Source organism: Chrysemys picta, chromosome 3, assembly GCF_011386835.1.
Source record: "Chrysemys picta bellii isolate R12L10 chromosome 3, ASM1138683v2, whole genome shotgun sequence".
NCBI classification, from domain to species: Eukaryota; Metazoa; Chordata; order Testudines; family Emydidae; genus Chrysemys; species Chrysemys picta.
Genome location: NC_088793.1, coordinates 28762697 through 28782843, shown reverse-complemented (window position 1 = coordinate 28782843; position 20147 = coordinate 28762697). Strand labels below are relative to the sequence as shown.

Genomic DNA, 20147 nt, shown 5'->3' with positions numbered 1-20147 from the left:
CATTTAAGCCATGAATATAAAACCAGTCAACAATCCTTCAATGAAAATAAGTCATATTTACCTGTAATTGCTCTAGTGATGATAAAGGATGCACCATGTTTTTTGTTGCCTCTTGGCTGTAATTACAACAATACATTCATCATGCAACATCTGAACAATCCAATATTCATGTACATACTCGGTGAATAATGCACTTGATAAACCCTCTGCTCCTCTAAAAACTTCTCATTTAATTTTGAGTATTCCCAATTCCATATGAAATTGCATAAGCTAAGAGACTGTATAACTGAACATTCAGTATGTGCCAAATTGTAATAAAAACAGAACATTATTATAAGATACAATTGTTCAATGTGCTATTATTGGTGCACTACATTCTGATTGTGCATAAGAAAAAGTCTCTGGCTCAAAATTCTTATTATGTGAAAGAGCAAGAACTTTTATAGCAATAGGTCCCTTTCTATATGTATTTCTGCCAAGTAAAACACCTATTTAGAGACCATTTTCTCTCCCCATTACCCTTCTTCCACCTTTCCTTCTCTCACATAATCTCACTACTACTCTACTTCTGTAGCAATGCCACCACACCCCATTTTGCATCCATTGCATGGCACACAGAGAACTCATGGTTTCTATCTCATGCAGAAAGGAGCAGTGCAGGAGAGCTACATAGCAAGAGGAGGAAGCAATATAATCAGCCAGGACAAAAGGGAAAGCATTACAGGAGAGAACCAAGAAAGGAAAAAGTAAACACAACCAAAAGGGAGATCCAAAGAGAGGGGAGAGATAACAGAACTTGGGATAAGTGCTCTTGCCTATAAAAAGAGGATGAGACTACTTCTCAAAGAAAAAGAAAAGGAAGGAGGAAGAGATTTAAACCAGAAATGAAAAGGAGTAAGAGAACAGAGGGACAACACAAATTAAGAGGAAAGGAAGACATCACAAGCAGAGCTTAAAGCAGTGGTTTTCAACCTGTGTCCTACAGACCCCTGGGAATCTGCATATTATGTCTAAGATTTCAAAGGAACCCACACCTCCATTTAAAGTTTTTTAGGGGCCTGCAAATTAAAAAGAGGTTGAAAGCCACTGGCTTAAAGTCAATAAATATCCATTCACATATGGATGTTGTTCGCTAGTCAAAATCTCACAGCACCACAAATTGAAGGAGAGTGAAGGAAGGAAGTACAACTACTCTTAGATCAACGATTAGGTTAATGGAGCAGATGGTTTTACGACAATCATGCCAGTGACAAAGGTTGGAATATTTAAAAATAAAAAATAAAAATTCCTAAGGCTATGATTTTCAAAAATGAATGCCCAAAGTTAGGTTTCCGAATCCATATTTTGAAGTCAATGGGAACTGTGGGATATTCAGCACTTCTGAAAAATCAGGCCACTTGTTACGTGTCTAAATGCATGCATATTCAGACACCTAAGTTCTAGGCTCCCGATTTGAAAATCTTGGCCTAAGGTATAGTTTCTTTTTATTTAAAGTTTGCAAAGCTTTTTAAAGAAATACCTTTCACAGTGTCAACAACTCTGGAGAGGCACTTTTGAAAGTCTCTCCCCATTACTTTTAGAGTACTTTTTTGAAGTTTACAGCATCCACTTCTGAACTTAAACTATGTACACTTGTTCTTCAACTGTTTAATTCCTAAAAGTGAGTAACTTACTCTCATATTAGGAACACTAGAATTTACTCTCCCTTTAACGTAGCTCCACTGGGAATTACATACACCATATAGTTACAGAGAAACCCATCTTCCAACCTTTCTGATTCATTCATATTTGATGGACAAGCTTCAAATTTTATTCTGTTCGAGCAAATCTATACATGAGTTGTATCTACTTTTGCAATGACAATATATCCATTTAGCATTGATGTTTGTTGGCTGCCTAACACGCATTCATAAAAATTACCTTAAAAGAACTCAAAAAGTTGAAAAGTCAAGCACTCAAAAGTTAGGAAATGCCAGAATTAAGGTTACCTGGGCAACCATAAAATTCAGTCTCCTTATGACAGGTTATGCTTAAGCATTATCATGTAGTCTTTAAATTACATGATCAAATAAATTTTTCCCCCCACAGGACCCCTGCTTCATTCAGTGCACAGAATGAACAGTGTTCAGTGAATGGTTAACTATTCAATATTTCTTGTTTTATCCTCGTATGTATGGCCTCATGCATTATTACACACTATCCAAACCCTGCATTGAATACAGAAAGCCCTCATGGGCTTTTCTGTGGCACTCTCATCACAGTATCTTGGTTATTTACAAACACTAATAAGTTTATCTTCACAACACCCCGCTGAGGTGAGGTGGTTGTATTACCGTCACCATTTTACACATGGAGAAGCAAAGTACAGAGATTAAAGCCAAAAACGTCATCTAATTTTTGGTTTCCACTTTGAGAAACCTACGCCTAATTTTTCAGAATTCTTAGCATTTTATACTTTTTACTACATTCAGAGCACAGCTCCTATTAACTTTAGTTGTATTGTGAACAGTCAACACTTCTGCAAGTCAGATGGCAGATGTTTAAAGTTAGGCAGCGAAAAAATTTGGAATATACAGCAGCCACCTAGGAAGTTTTGTTTCAATTACTTGCACAGCATCTGTGGCAAAGGCAAGGCTAGAATCCAATTATCCAGGGCAGCATTCACTGTCTTTACCACATGACCATCCTTTCTCCTCTTGCCTCTTTCACTATACACCTTCCAACTCTTGCAAAAAAAATAATAATAATAAAGTAGGGGTCCCCTACAGACAACAGTCTCATTCATGGCACAACTCTGATTCATTCCCACTGTGCACTGAATGAGGCAGGAGTCCTGTGGGGAAAAATAACGTGATCATCTAATTAAAACTGTAGCATAGTCTAAGTATCTTAAGGCAGAAACAGAATCACCCTGAGAAAATATTTACAGAGAAACAATCAGGATACATAAGGTCTCTCCTAAGACCTTAAAGGTTGGGGACACATTTCTAGCACCACATGTTATCTTCCCTGAAAGTCTCCACACCCTTTTTAAGATGACCTAAAATAATTCCAAAGAAATAAATTGCAAAAATTAAATTTTCAAAAAGCCTCCCATTTTTACATTGCACAATGGCCATTGCCGGAAGACAAGATACTGGGCTAGATGGACCTTTGGTCTGACCCACTCTTGAAAACATCCTTATGACCCAATCTTGAAAACTTTCACAGTAAGTAAATGGGACCATTCCCATGTGTAAATGTTTGCTGGACCACTGAGATCAGTTATTGCCTTTCCCTCAGTTGTTTCTAAAATCTTTAATAAAGTGGAGTGCACCTTGAAAAATGTTTTCCGATTTGATTAGAAATTATGCTTACTGACCTACAAAAGGAATTCTAATCAATAAAAATGTTTCACTTTACTATTGGACTTTCAAACAAAGAAAGAATTTAACAAAATTAGAGGTGCAATATAAAGGTTAATTGGCTCAAAATATATTGTATCTCATCCTGCATCTAAAAACATAGCCCAGCCTCAAGGACCAAAGGAAAACTACATTTTATGCATTTCAACAGTCAGGGTAGATTTTTATTCATGTTTTCTAACGATTAATGCATTTCCCCTGTATGTCAGAAGCTATGAAAAATAACTAGGGCTATCAAGCGATGAAAAAAATGAATCTTGATTAATTGCACAATTAAAAAAATTAATCACAATTAATAGTGCAATTAATCACATGGTTAAACAATAATAGAATACCTTTTATTTAAATGTTTTTGGATGTTTTCTACATTTTCAAATATATTGATTTCAATTACAACACAGAACACGAAGTGTACAGTGCGCACTTTATTTTTTATTACAAACATTTGTGCTGTAAAAAACAAAAGAAATTGTATTTTTCAATTCATCTCATACAAGTACTGTAATGCAATCTTTTTATCATGAAAGCTGAACTTACAAATGTACAAAAAAACTGCATTCAAAAATAAAACAATGTAAAACTTTAGAGCCTACAAGTCCACTCAGTCCTACTCGTTCAGCCAATCGCTCAGACAAACAAGTTTGTTTGCATTTGCAGGAAATAATGCTGCCTGTATCTTGTTTATAATGTCACCTAAATGTGAAAACAGGTGTTTGCATGGCACGGTTGTAGCCAGCGTCGCAAGATATTTACATGCCAAATGCGCTAAAGATTCATATGTCCTTTCATGCTTCAACCACCATTCCAGAGGACAGGCATCCATGCTGATGACAAGTTCTGCTTGATAACAAGCCAAAGCAGCTTGGACCAACATGTTCATTTTCATCATCTAAGATAGATGCCTCCAGCAGAAGGCTGATTTTCTTTTTTGGTGGTTTGGGTTCTGTAGTTTCCACATCGGAGCATTGCTCTTTTAAGATTTCTGAAAGCATGTTCCAAACCTCATCCCTTTCAGATTTTGGAAGGCATTTCAGATTCTTAAACCTTGGGTTGAGTGGTGTAGCTATGGAAATCTCACATTGGTACCTTCTTTGCATTTTGTCAAATCTGCACTGAAAGTGTTCTTAAAATGAACAACATGTGCTGGGTCATCACCCGAGACTCCATAACATGAAATATATGGCAGAATGCGGGAAAAACAGAGCAGGAGACATACTATTCTCCCCGAAGGAGTTCAGTCCAAAATGTAATTAACACATTATTTTTTTAACGAGAGTCATCAGCATGGAAGCATGTCCTCTGGAATGGTGGCCAAAGCATGAAGGGGCATATAAATGTTTAGCATATCTGGTACATAAATACCTTGCAATGCCGGCTACAAAAGTGCCATGCAAACACCTGTTCTCACTTTCAGGTGAGATTATAAATAAGAAACCAGCAGCATTATCTCCTGTAAATGTAAACAAATTTGTTTGTCTTAGCGATTGGCTGAACAAGAAGTAGGACTGAGTGGAATTGTAGACTTTAAAGTTTTGCATTATTTTGTTTATGTAACAAAATAAAAATCTACATTTGTAAGTTGCACTTTCCCAATAAAGACATTGCTTTACTTGTGTGAGGTGAATTGAAAAACATTATTTATTTTGTTTATCATATTACAGTGCAAATATTTGTAATAAAAGTAATATAAAGTGAAGACTGTACACCTTGTATTCTGTATTGTAATTGAAATCAATATATTTGAAAATGTAGAAAAACATCCAAAAATATTTAATAAATTTCAATTGGTATTCTATTGTTTAACAGTGCGATTAAAACTGCAATTAATCGCAATTAATTTTTTTAGTTAATTGTGTGAGTTAACTGCGATTAATTGACAGCCCTAAAAATAACATTGCACTATTGGCTCATTTAGGCCCCAGTTCTGCAATAAACTCTATTTGTGGGGATCCCTGTATAAGCATAGGCAATCAATAGATCGGGATCCTGATTTGCCATTATATTGGGGTCCTGATTTGCCATTAGGTCTTCCCCAGACTTGTTGCTTTTTAGGCATGAAGTTACTCAGTTAGCATTTGTCCTGTTTTCTCTCTCCCTCCCTAATTATTGATGTTTTAATTTAACATTGCATGTGGTTGACTGTTCATCTTCACCAATAGCATGTTGCCCACCTGAACTCTGAATCCTTAATTGGCAATATCACAATTCCCAGTGACTGTTCATTTAACAGACATCTTGAAAGAAGCAGTAGATGGAAATGAACTCTTAGTAAATAAAAATACAGTTTTCATGGGAATGTTCTTAGTATCCATAACCAAGAAGCAGAAATCAGAACGCTGTTTGCTCAATTATTTCCCAAATAAAAAGTTTCCAAGAAGTATCAGTAAATCATTAAGTGTTTACCTGTATTCTATGTTGAGCTGAAAATATTTTCAACAAGTTGTCAGTTTTAAGCAGGGGGCAAAGGAATTACAATAATTGGCATGATTTTATACATGTGTGTATGTATAATTTTACACACACAGGATTTGAAAGCACAACATAAATACAAGAAATAACTTCAGAGCCAAAGTGCAACCTCTGTGATGGAAGACAGACAGATGGACAACTGACAGCACAAAGTGAGGGAAAGAACAGAAAAAGAAGAGATGTAAAATTTGTCCCCAAGGATACAAGAGCAAACCACTATTCGCTGACCATAGAAAAGGGCCAAGGTTTCTCTAGTGGTCCATGCAGAACAAACAGAACTTCAACCATAACAATTTTCTAATTTGTGAATTTGAAATAATGCTTAGCCAAACTTTGTGCTGTGATATCTACTCATGACAAGCTCTGTAAACACACCAAGTATTTTATGTCCTCCCCACTCAGTACACATTGCAGATGTATCAAACCCTGCCAGAGCTTTAATACAAAATAATTTCATTTGCATCATACACTGTTTACTTGACAGAGGGCCTGGTTTTCATAAGAACTCCCACTGAGTCCTTTGGTGCTGTGAGCATTTAATATTTCTGGAGATCATGCCCAAAGTAAATTACACAATGAATACTTCTCCCTGACAACTTTCTGTATGTTTGTTAAGAAGTAAAAACCTAATCAATATTTGTTAATGGTATAAAAAGGACAGGAGATTTTTAAAAAATACCTAAAACCATAGGTGCTAGTACTAAGGGTGCTGCGGGGAAGCAGCACCCCCTGGCTTAAAGTGGTTTCCATTATATATAGATTTCAGAGTAGCAGCCGTGTTAGTCTGTATCCGCAAAAAGAACAGGAGTACTTGTGGCACCTTAGAGACTAACAAATTTATTAGAGCATAAACTTGCGTGGACTACAGCCCACTTCTTCGGATGCATCCAAAGAAGTGGGCTGTAGTCCACGAAAGCTTATGCTCTAATAAATTTGTTAGTCTCTAAGGTGCCACAAGTACTCCTGTTTTATTATATATAGGGTTTACAGTTGCATTCAACTGCTTTCAGCACCCACACTATAAACATTTGTTCCTGCACCTGGGACTGAAACAGCACACATGCCAAAGTGAGATGACAAACCGGAGGGAACTCACTTCTCCCTCTCACTGGAAGCAGCATTCAGTGGTACTGTACAGGTGTTTTGTCCGACGTGCCTGGCTGCTCGTTATGGATTTATGATCCGCTGCATATAAGGGTGGCCTCAGCAGCTTGGAGAGAAGGAATCCCCTCACTCAGGATTAATGTTAGGGCTTGGTCTCATTTTGTCCGGCTGAAGGGTTTTGCTGCGTGCCTGCAAATTTCATCCGTGCAAGATGCCTCAACGTGAGCCCAAGCCCCCCTCACCGCTGGGGTGGGGAGACCCCGCCATCCACACGCCCCTTTTCCCTTCCCCCCGCCTGGCAGGGCTCTACGTGGCCATCCGCCTCCCCGCCCCCACCTGCGGTCATTCCCACCCGGCGTGGGGGGACAGGGGGACTGACCTGCACCTCGGTTTCCGGCGGCCACTCGGTGTTGATGAGCAGGTCGTAGAGGATGTTCTCCTCCTCTTCCCCACTGACATCGGCCTCCACCTCCTCCTCCCAGCTCCCCCAGGCAGCGGCCATGCTCAGCCCGGACCCGGATCGCTGCTACAGCCGCTACGGCGCCTGGCAGCGGACAAACCTGCGGGCGGGGGGAGGAAGAGAGGGGTGTTTAACCCTTTCCGCTCTGCTGCTGTCTGCGTAGAGCAAGTTGGGCTCGCCCAAAAGCCTTTTGCTCTGTAAGGAGATGGGGCCAAAATGCTTTCCAAAGGTCCCAGCATGTTTATGGAAGAGAGAGCATATTTATTTGAGTATTTAGGCCCCTACCTCCAATTTCATTGGGAGTTAGGGGTCTGAATACCTTTCAGGAGCTTGGCCTCAGGCCCCAGTGTATCAGCAGGGCTTTGCTTAGGCACAGAGGTCTACCACCGCCATGGTCATGTTACAGGATCAGCACCCTAGAATGCAAAATCATTGGGACAGGTAGCAGCATTAATTTAGGAGCAAAACACAAAGAAGTTAATAAATTAAATGGCAATTTAAAAAAACAATTGTGTGTATAGTATTTTTCGATAATGAAGTCTTCTTAGGACAGAACGAAAATGAGCTCACACCTCACTGCTAATCTTATTTTCTATTTTAGCATGATTTTAATAACCTCTTTTTTTCATTTGTAGTTATCTGTGTGGTCTAGTTTTAGATACTGACAAAAGTGTGAAATTACAAGACCTAGCATTCTGTGCTGTTAGATAGCTTGTGTTAAACATTAAGGAAATAGTTCCATTTGAGAAGAAATTACTACTGATTAATCATTGTTTATTTTGCTGAATATTTTTTAGTTGAATTATGTTTAGCAAGGTAAAATGGTAACATCAGCAGTGTATCAGTCCGCTGCTCATAGTTTACAGGAACTATATGAAGTTCACAGTAAATTTCTCCTTCAGAGCTATAGGCTCCAATCTGTCAAGGAGCTCTGCAAGGGCTTCACATGGGCACTGCATCTTTTAAACAAATAATTGCATTAGTATCATATCTTATGATCCAAAAGCAAGGCAGAACATGATGATGATGATGAAGAAGATAGATTATATAGAAAATGAACTAACCACTGTAATGTACATGTTCAAAATAAGAGAAACCAGAAAATAATTAACATCATACAAACGAACTATATTAATCTGATCTGAATATAACTGCAAAAATATAGCAGAGATGAAACTGATGCCCCTTTGAACCTAGATTCCATGGCCTTTGGTTACTATTAAAAGACAACTCCCAAAAAGGACCCAAAATAATACCATTGATGACACAAATGAAATCTGGTATTAAGGTACTAATATACTTATTGCATTATTTCTAATATAATACTTCCTATCTCATATGTCATCAGCATAAGCCAGTAATAGTCAGTATGCCCCAAATGGTAACACACTTGGACAGAAGGCTCTGAACTCAATTCCCATGACAGGAATTAGTTTAGCCACTATTCATGATACAATGCAGTAGTAGGAGATGCTGCATTGTTACAGATGCTGTCCTTCGGATGAGATCTAAACCAAAGTGCCTTCTTCCTCTCTCTGAGGACAGTCCCAATGGAAGTTAAACATTCTGTGTATCAGTTTAACAACAGTAGGGAATTACCATGATGCTATGCTCTCTCTTCCATAAACTAACTTATAATGGGCCAAATTCACCACTAATGTAAACTGGTGAAGTGGAGTTACACTTGTTTTGTTCCCAGTCTGGCATTAATCTTATACTTACAGTGCCAAATCCAGAGGTTTTCACTCTTGTCAATAGGAGTTTGCTTGAATAATGACTGAGTAGAAACTGAGTACATTTGTGTAAAAGTTGAGTAAGGACTTCTTCAGTAATATGTTACTAAAAACATGTTAGAATTCCATATGTGTAAGTAAAGATACTTTCAAACAAGCATGCTGTTATAGAAGATTAAATAACTATGAAACCAGACTACACCAGTCCAGTTGTCTAGAGGTGACAATAATTGCATAATTTAAAGACAAAATACTCATTGTAAACAGATAGTTTGGGTTTAGGTTCAGGTAAAGAGTTCAGTTTCAGATTTGGGTTAGATGAGTAGTGTTACTAATTCTCTAAATTTTATTGCAATTCTCATTATATTTGGTATTTTTTCTTAAAACCCTAGCTCCCAGAATACTGTGATTATGTGAGAATCTTAGCTTTAATTTGAGTGATAAAAGTGTGATTCTAGCTCTCATGGTTATGGAAAAAAGTTTGAAAATTTGATCTGAATATATACTAAAAGATAAAAAACAAAGGGCAAATAAAAAGTGTGACAGATAATACAACTTCCTGCAATATCTTTGGAAGACCATATTATTTTATGTATGGTTTATGTATTATTTTGGGCTGCGATTGTATGTAACCCCTCCAGAGGTGAGATGTGACAGATGTGAGACCTGGGAGTTCAAAAGACTGTATTTAAAATATGCCAGACAAGTAGGGTGACCAGGTGTCCGTTTTTTGACCAGAATACCCGGTCAAAAAGGAACTCTGGCGGCTCCGGTCAGCACTGCAGAAGCTAGTCCCATACCTGTCCTGGGGCACCACACTGCGCCCTGGAAGCAGCCAGCCAGTCCAGCTCCTAGGTGGGAGGGGAAAGAGGGCTCCATGCACTGCCCGATACCGGCTCCGCACTCCCATTGGCCGGGGGTAGGGGCGGTGCCTGCGGGTGAGAGCAGCGCGTGCCACAGAGCCTCTTTCCCTCGCTGCCAAGGAACCAGACCTGCTGGCTACTTCTGGGCACAGCATGGAGCCAGGACAGGCAGGCAGCCTGCCTAGCCCCACTGTGCTGCTTACCGGGAGCCATTCGAGGTAAGGCCGCGCCCCAAGCCCAAGCCCTAACCCCTGCGCTCAGTGGGGTGTTTTTTCACACCCCTGAGCGAGAAAGTTGCAGCGCTGTAAAGTGCCAGTGTAGACAAGTCCATAGACTAATGAACTCATAACTAAGGGGGAAACCCAGTTGTGAGTTTTGAAGGACTAAAACTTACCAGAGCCCTAGGTTCGAGTTGGGTGACTACTAGTAAGCTTTATAGCATGCATGTAGATAGATTTTATTATTGTTTTAATGTGTTTTCTCTGTAAAATTTTTATCTTAAGAATAAATGTACTTGCTTAGAAGAATCTGTGTGGTAACTGATAACTACAGGCCATAGCCCTTATCAAGAAAGTGAAGTACAGGCACTTCCCTTTTTAGGCAGTCTGTTTTGTAGCAAATATCACAATGTACAGTCTCTGCCCAAGAGAGATGATGACTTGGAACACAGAGTGCAGTTACCCTGAAGTTGTGGCAAAAAGAACCAGTTTTTCAAATTAATAATTTCAGATTGGGAGTCTGACTCTTCAGTTTTGAACTCTTGGTGTGGGCAACACTGAGTCTGACTGACAGTTCAGAACTTGGGCTCAGTTTGGTTTATAGTCTCAGGCTTACCAGCCGATTTAAAATCCATGTCATGGTCTTGGTTTTGGATTAGGTACAGGGTTCATGATCAGGGTCAGTCTGGGCTAGTCAGGGTGAGGGTTCATACTTCGGACTGGTCAGGGGCGGGTCATATCCAGCCCCAGTCCGGGTGAGGGATAGAGTCGGTCAGGGCAGGGTCGGGTCGGGGTCAGACAGGACAGGGTACTGGGTGAGGATCCGGCCCAGGAACTCAGCTTGAGGGTTGGTCGGTAGCCAGCGATCCGGGTTACAACTCAAGCCACGGGCTCGCTCAGGGAGCGGCTCGGATTAGGCTCGGGGTTTGGGTCACGGCTGGAGCCCCAGGTCACGGTTCAGGACAGACTCAGTTAGGTTGTTTGGGGACTCAGGGCGGACTCACTCGGCCCGGGTGATTTCCGCAGCCGGAACCGGTGCGGTCTGGCCGCGGAGCAGCCCGGAGGGATAAAGCGTGGGGACCGGCTCTACGCGGTCTAGGCAGCGGGCCGCTCACACCGCAGTCTGCGTGGCGCCGAGATGGCGGCTTTCTCCGGTATGTGGCACCGGGCGGCCAGGGGTTTCCCAGGCAGCGGGTGCGGCAGGGGCTGCTGCTTGGGGAGTGGACCGGCGGGAGGCCGGCTCACCGAGCCCGCGCCGGGGAGGGGGCCGATAAGGAGCCGCAGACTCCCTTGTTACGTGGTCCCCAAGGGAGCCGGGCGTAGGTGTCGCTGTCCCCCGAGGAAGCAGGATCTGCTCTGGCTCAGGCCCGTCGCGCAGGGGCCTAGGGCAGCCCGCTTTCCTCGCCGCGCTGAGCGCGGGGGGCTGGTGTAGCTCACAGGCTGTTACCCCCGAGGAGGGGATGGGGACTTCTGGGGGTAGCAGATTGTGATGAGGTAAAAAAAACAGTAAAGGTCGGTGTCAGGAACAGCTACCTGTAGGATATTGCTGCCCCTCGCTGCGCGTTACGCTACAGCGGCCCCTTGCCCTTGGGGTGAGGATGGCGAGTTTTCTTCACTCCCAGGAGTCATAAGGGCCTAGGCCAGGCTGGCTGCAGTTGGGTGTGATATTCCTTATATAATTTGACTTGTTACAAATTAGTGCTAATTAAATTAAGGGGGTAGCTTTTCACATAGCATAGAAGGGCTGTGAGTTTTTCAAGTAGGTGCTGACTATACGGTTATACCATGTAAATATTTGTCAGATATCTCTCCTCTCTCTTCTCCCCCCCCACTTCAGCGTTCTGTAAACTGTTTCATGATAGCTGAATTCCACACTGCAGTGGACTGTACCTATTTTTTTATTTTATACTATTAGGTGTCAACTCCTGGCCTGAGCACCCTTCCAATACATTAAAAATACATAATTTCATGGAATTCTTAAAATGTGTTAATATTGACAGATGAAAATTATCAAGAAAAACAAAGTCCTATTCACAAGAAGACTTTTGATATTTGGTACTTTAGCTCTACTTCACTGCAGAGATTTACTATAGACTCCTTCAGAGCTCTCCTGTAATGCTAACTGTATCTTTGGACACCATGGAATAAATCAGAAATTCTTCTCCATATCATGAAGTTTTCATAACTTTAATCCAGGAATTAGACATAATGATCCAAAGACGAAGCTAAAATTTCATGGCTCTATGACAGGGCTGCCCAGGGGGGGGGGGGGGGGGGGGAAAGTGGGGCAATTTGCCCTGGGCCCCGCAGGGGCCCCCTGAGAGTTTTTTGGGGCCCCTGGAGCGGGGCCCTTCACTCGCTCGGGGGCCCTGGAAAACTCTCGCGGGGCCCGGGCCCTGGCGCTTCTTCCGCTCTGGGTCTTCGGCGGCGGGGGTTCCCGCCGCCGAAGACACCAGGCCCCCTGAGTCCTCTGGGCAGCCCTGCTCTATAATGTACTTTATGATGAGAGCAACAGACCTATGTTGCTTTTTACAGATTCGGACTAACACGGCTACCCCTCTGATACTTTATGATGAGAGTTTAGCTTGAAAAATCATTTCTATTTTGAGGGGGGGAACCTACTGTTGTTGCTGTTGTGAAACCTCATTATTTGAACAGGAGTACTTGTGGCACCTTAGAGACTAACAAATTTATTAGAGCATAAGCTTTCGTGGACTACAGCCCACTTCTTCGGATGCATATAGAATGGAACATATATTGAGGAGATATATATACACACATACAGAGAGCATGAACAGGTGGTAGTTGTCTTACCAACTCTGAGAGGCCAATTAAGTAAGAGGGAAAAAAAACTTTTGAAGTGATAATCAAGCTAGCCCAGTACTATTCTGAAACCTCTCATTATTTGAGACTGTCACGTTGTTTATGTGGTCTTCAATTATAAATTTCAGATTAGGTATATCTCCATATATTAATTTTTTTATTATATAACTAGCTCATAGAGCTGGAAGGGACCCTGAAAGGTCATTGAGTCCAGCCCCCTGCCTTCACTAGCAGGTCTAAGTACTGATTTTTGCCCCAGATTCCTAAGTGGTCCCCTCAAGGACTGAACTTGCCACAACCCTGGGTTTAGCAGGCTCAAACCACTGAGCTATCCCTCCCCGTAGAACTAGATACAATCATTATAGTGCTTTGGTACAGCTAAGCATCGCCATTCCTTGCAAGGAGTTTGCACATCTTTCTTGAGTCTTGTAGTTTGCCTCAGAATTCTTTAAATCCCGCATCAAGCTTTGTGTTGAAGCAACTAACAGTCAGAAGTTTGAGCAGGCAACTTGAAAATATAGTTAGTATTTCAAATTGAGTGCATTTTATTTAACTGTTCAGGAAATTAGGGTCATTCCTTTTATTTTTCAAAAAGAAATGTAGACTATTTCTATTTTTTTTCTTAAATAGAAGTACCTTGGTTTAAAAGGACACTAGCAACTTAAACATAGCACTAAAATACAAAAGTGGCTTACTCAAATATCAGTGGTGCTGAGATGCAACAGTGATTAGAATAGTTTTAAAACTTGGTGTTGAGGGGAGGGAGGTTTTTTTTGGCTGCTTAAATGTCATGGGTCAAGACTGGCCTACTGTGAACCCCCAATTAGCCAAGCCACCTCCCTTCAGATAACTGTTTATGCCTCTGGTTCTTAGCCTTGGAAAGTTTGGGCACATTCCATGATTAGATAGATATAGAATTAAGCGCAGAGCACTTGCATGCAGAGAGGTGGGCCAGCAGCTGAAGAATCAGGTTGACAACATAATGCAATCAACTGGTTTGGTTAGATCTTTGCATCTCATTCACCTTATTGAACTGCATGAGATAAGGTAATGGAGTCCATCCATCAACTTATGAGTTTGCCCTGTTTGCTTATGCATAATTCATAACCACCAGACACAGAAGTTGGTGTATAGTCTGATAGTTTTCTTTTAAAAATCCTCTGTAGCAGAATTGGATGTGGGCAAAAACTTTTAATAAAGATTTATTTCACTCTGACCTATCAGCATTGGTAAACTCACTGCAACTCTGTTCCTGTCTTCATGCTGGAGTAATGAGAGTTTGGGACGTTGAAAGAAAACAGACCAAGCATTGTGTTGCAGAAATGTCGTTTTTTTTTTTTTTTTTTTCATTTTGGCAGTGTTACTGTAAATATACTTAAATGGAGCCTCTGTTGTTAGTTTACATTTAGTTGGACAAAGCCACTGTAGAGTGATGTGATATATGGTGTTTCCTATTTTATGGCTGAGCTCCCTTAAGTGGCAGTATTCCTAGCCTCTTCTGTCTTGGCACTTTTAGTGCTTGCTATAGGAGGAGTGAAGGTCTGAAGTCTAAAAACCTGAGTCCCCATATAATATGGTAGCTTTGCTCGTCAGAAAATAACTTGCATCTCTGTCATGGTCAGAGTTGAGATTTTGGAGCATAGAAAAATTCTACCCTCTGATATGCACATGTAGTTCATATTGATGTCAAGGTGGAGATACACTTGCACATCAAGGATAAAATTGGGCACTAAAAAAGGCGGGGCTAAAGAACTCTGAGTCCTGCCATCTTCACTTTACCTTGTCAGCCATAACAGAGGAAATGGACAAGTAACATTTCATGCAAAACATTTTGGTGCTAAAGAAGAGACGCTACTGTGTTGACAAAAATATAAACACTGTTTTTTTTTTTTTTTTGAACTGCATGAAGGGTTGGCATTTGACAATAATGCCATCAGACTTAGGATGAGAGATCTAATGCTTTTGTTTGTTTGTTTTCTGATAGAGATGGGTGTTATGCCAGAGATAGCTCAAGCTGTGGAGGAGATGGACTGGCTGTAAGTATGAGTGCTTAGATATCTGATAAGCAGGAGTTCTCCATCAAAATTTGGTCTGTCTCTCAGTGATGTGTAATTTAATTTCTGAAATATCCAGTCTCTCTCTTCACTTAACAGCAAAGATGCATGTTTTCCTTTTTATCCGATTCTTCAGTTGCATCTCTTGTATTCCTTTTATCATGAATGACTGAAAAATCTGATAAATGTAATTGCAGAGCTGATGTTAGCCAGGTTGAGGAAGTCAGCAGTAAGGTATTGATTGCAGCCAATGTTATGATGCCTTTTTCTCTGCAAAAAGCTCTTTCTCGCCTTACTTTCATTGTAATTGTGGTGAGCTTACTGAACCAGATAACTAGTATATCTTAATCACTAAAGTTAGTGGTTTTCAAACTGGGGTTTCAGGTGTTAGGCATCTTATTTGCTAGCTTGTCTCATCCTGCTGCCAATGAAGTTGAATGGTTGCATAATTGTGGCTTCTCCCTGTTTCTAGCTTCTAGTTCAGTTTTCTTTGAATACATTTCTGCTTGTATGGACAAAATTCATACATTGCAGGTTGAACACTTCATGACATTGACTGACTAAATTGGTTAATTTGACCTCCTTTTGCAATTATAATCTTCCCGTAACCTGATATGCAAGAGGACTGACACTTTACTCTGTCAGCTCTTGTGTTTTACGCTGAGGGTTTTGCAGTCTTCCCACAGATATTCAAGCTGAGTCTATCCCGTTAATTCTAGGAGGTGGAGATGTGCTTATGGTACGTATGTTAAACTGTTCAGTTTGCATAGAAATAAAATTAATGGTTTTACAGTTTTAAAATGTACAGTAGAGGGATTATTTAAATCTGGTAAGTAAGCACTGACAAACTAATTTGGAGCATATTTTGTGAAAGCTTAGTTACAGTATGCAATTAATCTTTATCAGAAAGTATAATCAAACAGTCCATTTACTCAAAAACTCACTTTTTTATGTTCTGTGGATTGTATTGCAACACAGTTATGTAAAATTGCATTTAATTTAGGGCTGTCACTTAATTGCAGTTAACTCAAGTGATCATGATTTTTTAATCAAGGTAATTTTTTACATTAATCAGTTTTAATCACACTGTTAATAGAATATCAATTTCAAGTAATATATTTAGATGTTTTTCTAGGTTATCAAATATATTGATTTAAATTACAACATGGAATACAAAGTGTTCAGTGCTCATTTTATATTTTTCATTACAAATATTTGCACTGTAAATAAGATGAAATTGTATTTTTAATTCACCTCATATGAGTACCGTAGTGCAGTCTCTTTATTGTGAAAGTGCAACTTACAAATGTACAATTATTATTTATTTTTTAACAAAACCTTAATGTAAAACTTTAGAGCCTACAAGTCCACTCAGTCTTACTTCTTGTTCAGCCAATAGCTAAGACAAACAAGTTTGTCTACATTTGTGAGATGCTGCTGCTCGCTTCTTATTTGTTAGACATAATGATGCATTAGTTTACTAATGTTTTCAGAGCTCTTGCTCTGAAATGGTGAAACAAAAGCAATAATAATGGAGTCCTCCTTTATATGGTAGTTTGTATTGTCAAAGGAGCATGAAGAATATAGGATTTGTCCTATTTTAGAAATCTAAAGAGAAATAAAAAATTATAAAACTTAAAATGTATCCTCTCTTAATACACCACTATTTGGGGTATTTTTTTTTTTCTTGGGCTCTTAATTTTTTTTGTAATTGGTTAAAATCAAGCTTTGAAGATGTTGCTTAAATTCACGCATCTCTAAAGAATTCAGAGTGCTTTAGTACTCAATTCATTCTGGACAACTAAATGAGACTATCTCACAAGTAGTGTTGTTCGTCCTGCTCATCTACACAGTCCCTCTTGGGTACCTTTAGTAATGTTACATTACACACATGTAGTGGCTTTCATTGTAAAGGACACCAGAGCACTTCACAAACTACATTCATGCAGTACAACAATATTGGAAAAACCGACCCTTGAGTAGTGAATGTCAGACAAGCTGAAAAATAGTACATTACAGTGGAAAGAGGAGCAATTAAACACTTGCAGTTGAGGGAATCTCTTCTTATGGAGTACTTATTTATCATGTGTTGGAAGTCTTCTAAAAAAGAAGGGCCTTTCCTCATAAGCAGATCAATAAATTAAAAATGAGTTAAATTATGTTAAAAACAAACTAGTCTGTAGCACCTATAATCACGGAAGAGCAGAAAGTCTGCTGGAAATGTTACTGTCTTGCTCTACCTTACATGGAAAGCATTAACCTATACTGATGTGTACTATAGAAAACTTTAAACTTATGCCTTCACTATTTATTTTAAGTGAATATGCTATAAATTTTAAAAAATTGGTATAGTTCTATTATGGAGCAATATTTAATGTAGCTTCTGAAAACCCTTTTTCCCCTCCTCTCTCCACCTTCTCCCTTCTCTCTTCCCCCCCCCCAGGCTGCGGAAACTGGGAGTGGAAAGACTGGTGTAAGTAAACAAGCTTAATTTGAGTATGTAGATGAGAGATGAAAAGGCACCCTGGTTGCTCTGGTCAGCACCGCCAACTGGGCCGCTAAAAGTCCGGTCGGTGGTGCTGCAGCACCAAGGCAGGCTAGTCCCTACCTGTCCTGGCTGGCACCGCACTTTGCCCCGAAAACAGCCAGCAGGTCTGGCTCCTAGGCGGGGGGGCCCATGGGGCTCTCAAAGCTGCCACCCGGCCCTGAGCACTGGCTCTGCAATCCCAGGAACAATGCCTGCGGGCAAGAGCAGCACGTGGAGCCTCCTGCCCCCTCCCACCTCTGTGCCCCATAACTCCTCATCCCCAGCCCCACCCAGAGCCTTCACCCCCTCCTGCACTCCAACCCCCTGCCTCAACCTGCAGCCCCCTCCCACACTCCAAATCCCTTGGCCCAGGCCTGGAGCCCCCTCCCATACTCTGAACCTCTCATTTCTGGCCCCATCCTGGAGCCTGCACCCCCAGTAAAGCCCGCACCCCCTTCTGCACTCCAATCTCCTGCCCCAGCCCAATGAAAGTGAGTGAGGGTGGGGGGAGAGCGAGCCACTGAGGGAGGGGGAATGTAGTGGGCTGGAAGATAACATTTGGGGACTGGAAGATAACATTTGTCTTTTGTGCATAATTTATTTTTTGTGGCTTTTCTTTTGATACTGAAGAAATGCATCAAATGATCTCTGTATTTCTAGGCTTTCAGCATCCCAGTTATCCAGATTGTTTATGAAACACTTAAGGACCAGCAAGAAGGCAAAAAGGGGAAAACAACTATCAAAACTGGTGGGGCAGGTAAGTCCGTTCACTTAACTACATAATTCTTGTGGCATTTGAAATATTGGAACTGAATATATTTCATTCTATTTCTTGTTTTAGTTAAAGTACAGCTCTTTTTTTTTTTTTTTTTTTTTTTTTTTTTAAATTAAAAAAAGAGTTTGGGCCTTTATTTAACTAAGTCCTATGTATAATATGTTCTACAAAATGTAGGGATAACTTTGGAGCTGTCACAATGTGTTTATGTTGCAACAGTTTTCAGTCTCCAATTACGATTTGAGCCCAGGTGCACTTGGGACAGTTCAAGTGCTTGGGGGGAAGAATGGTCCTGCTTGAGAACCAAACCACTTTAATGCATGTGGAAAGGACTTGTAGACCTAATTGCCATGGAATTTTGTTTTTAAACTTTTTTTTTTAATGGCCAATTTAAACCTGCAAAATACAAGATCCTTTTTATTGTAGTATGTGCACAAACTCTTCACAAATAGCTTTGGGTGTCTGCAGAATGAAATGAGAAACTTGACTTGTTACAGCTGTCTCTCTGAAAGATACACTAGAATATAAATTTAAAATGACACTGACTGGAATATTTACTTTAGCCAATACGAGATACCTGAAAAGTGAATACTCAGCATATACAGCAACAGCATTCAAAATTCCTTGTTATGTTTTTAGAATATATTCTAAATGACACAAACCTCCTGGCTTTTTGTCATGGTTTTGAAGATCTAGGCCTAACAGTTAAAGAACTTATTCTCTGAACTCAAATGCAGTAAGACCATGTACCAAAATACCATCGACTTACATATTTATACCTTGTAGATTTTAATGCTAACTGTACTGACTGACCTTATTGGTGTGGGGTGGTTTTAATTTTTATTTATTTTAAATAGTGCTCAACAAATGGCAGATGAACCCATACGATAGAGGATCAGCTTTTGGTAAGTTGTCTTCTCAATGCTGTAAGAGTGAGTAACAAATACACCTCTACCTCGATATAACGCTGTCCTCAGGAGCCAAAAAATCTTACTGCATTATAGGTGAAACCGCGTTATATTGAACTTGCTTTGATCCACCGGCGTGTGCAGTCCTGCACCCCCCTCCCCCCGGGACCACTGCTTTACCGCGTTGTATCCGAATTCGTGTTATATCGGGTCGCATTATATCGAGGTAGCGGTGTATTATTAAATTGTAAAATGCAGTCTGTAAATAGAAGTATAAGCTGATTTTGAATGTAACTGGAAATAAAAGACCTAGGCCTGCATCTTTCACTAGAATCATAGAATATCAGGGTTGGAAGGGACCTCAGGAGGTCATCTAGTCTAACCCCCTGTTCAAAGCAGGAAATTCCCAACTAAATCATCCCAGCCAGGGCTTTGTCAAGCCTGACCTTAAAAACCTCTAAGGAAGGAGATTCCACCACCTCCCTAGGTAACCTAGAGTAAGTACTTTACTGATTTCAATGGACTGCTTAAGGGCTCCAGGGTTCCGACCAAAATCTGTAACTGCTGTTTGGTATCAGCTGCAGGACTTGGTTTTGGGATGGAGTGTGGCATGTTTCCGAGTATTGTATGGGTTATTTATTTCATTGTTACTCTAAATTTTACAAGTTAATTTGACTTTTAATATAGACTCCTTTATTCTCAAAAACAGATTTACAGAAAGAGCAGGTTGGCTATGGTCCATGGGAAGCATTCAAAATTACAATTCAATCTGAAGTGCTTCATTTTTAGACTCTCAAAAAAATGAAACA

At 40.4% G+C, this 20147-nt stretch overlaps 2 protein-coding genes across 10 annotated transcripts in view; one reads left to right on the top strand and one right to left on the bottom strand.

Moving 5' to 3' along the window:
* Window positions 1-7546, bottom strand: part of NBAS (NBAS subunit of NRZ tethering complex) — a 383144-nt gene extending 375598 nt beyond the window's left edge. For 4 of the 6 annotated variants that reach the window (XR_010599418.1, XM_005293091.5, XM_065587676.1 and 1 more), the window contains exons 1-2: window positions 7357-7546; window positions 62-116 (exon numbers count right to left, since the gene is read on the bottom strand). Coding sequence is in view for 4 of the 6 variants with exons in the window: in XM_005293091.5 (XP_005293148.2) it covers window positions 62-116; window positions 7357-7479 (178 nt within the window). In the remaining 2 variants the exon portion in view is untranslated. Of the gene's footprint in view, window positions 1-61; window positions 117-6969; window positions 7207-7356 lie in introns of those variants that run through there. The other 2 variants (XM_005293092.5, XM_065587675.1) reach the window with 2 other exon arrangements.
* Window positions 7547-10142: 2596 nt separating this feature from the next.
* The window catches only part of DDX1 (DEAD-box helicase 1), a 36272-nt gene continuing 26267 nt past the window's right edge, over window positions 10143-20147 (top strand). The window contains exons 1-6 of one of the 4 annotated variants that reach the window (XM_065587672.1): window positions 10143-10251; window positions 15059-15110; window positions 15804-15867; window positions 17572-17601; window positions 18316-18412; window positions 19288-19335. In XM_065587672.1, the coding sequence (XP_065443744.1) occupies window positions 15061-15110; window positions 15804-15867; window positions 17572-17601; window positions 18316-18412; window positions 19288-19335 (289 nt within the window). In that variant the 5' untranslated portion in view covers window positions 10143-10251; window positions 15059-15060. Of the gene's footprint in view, window positions 10252-10933; window positions 11746-15058; window positions 15111-15803; window positions 15868-17571; window positions 17602-18315; window positions 18413-19287; window positions 19336-20147 lie in introns of those variants that run through there. The other 3 variants (XM_065587670.1, XM_065587673.1, XM_065587671.1) reach the window with 3 other exon arrangements.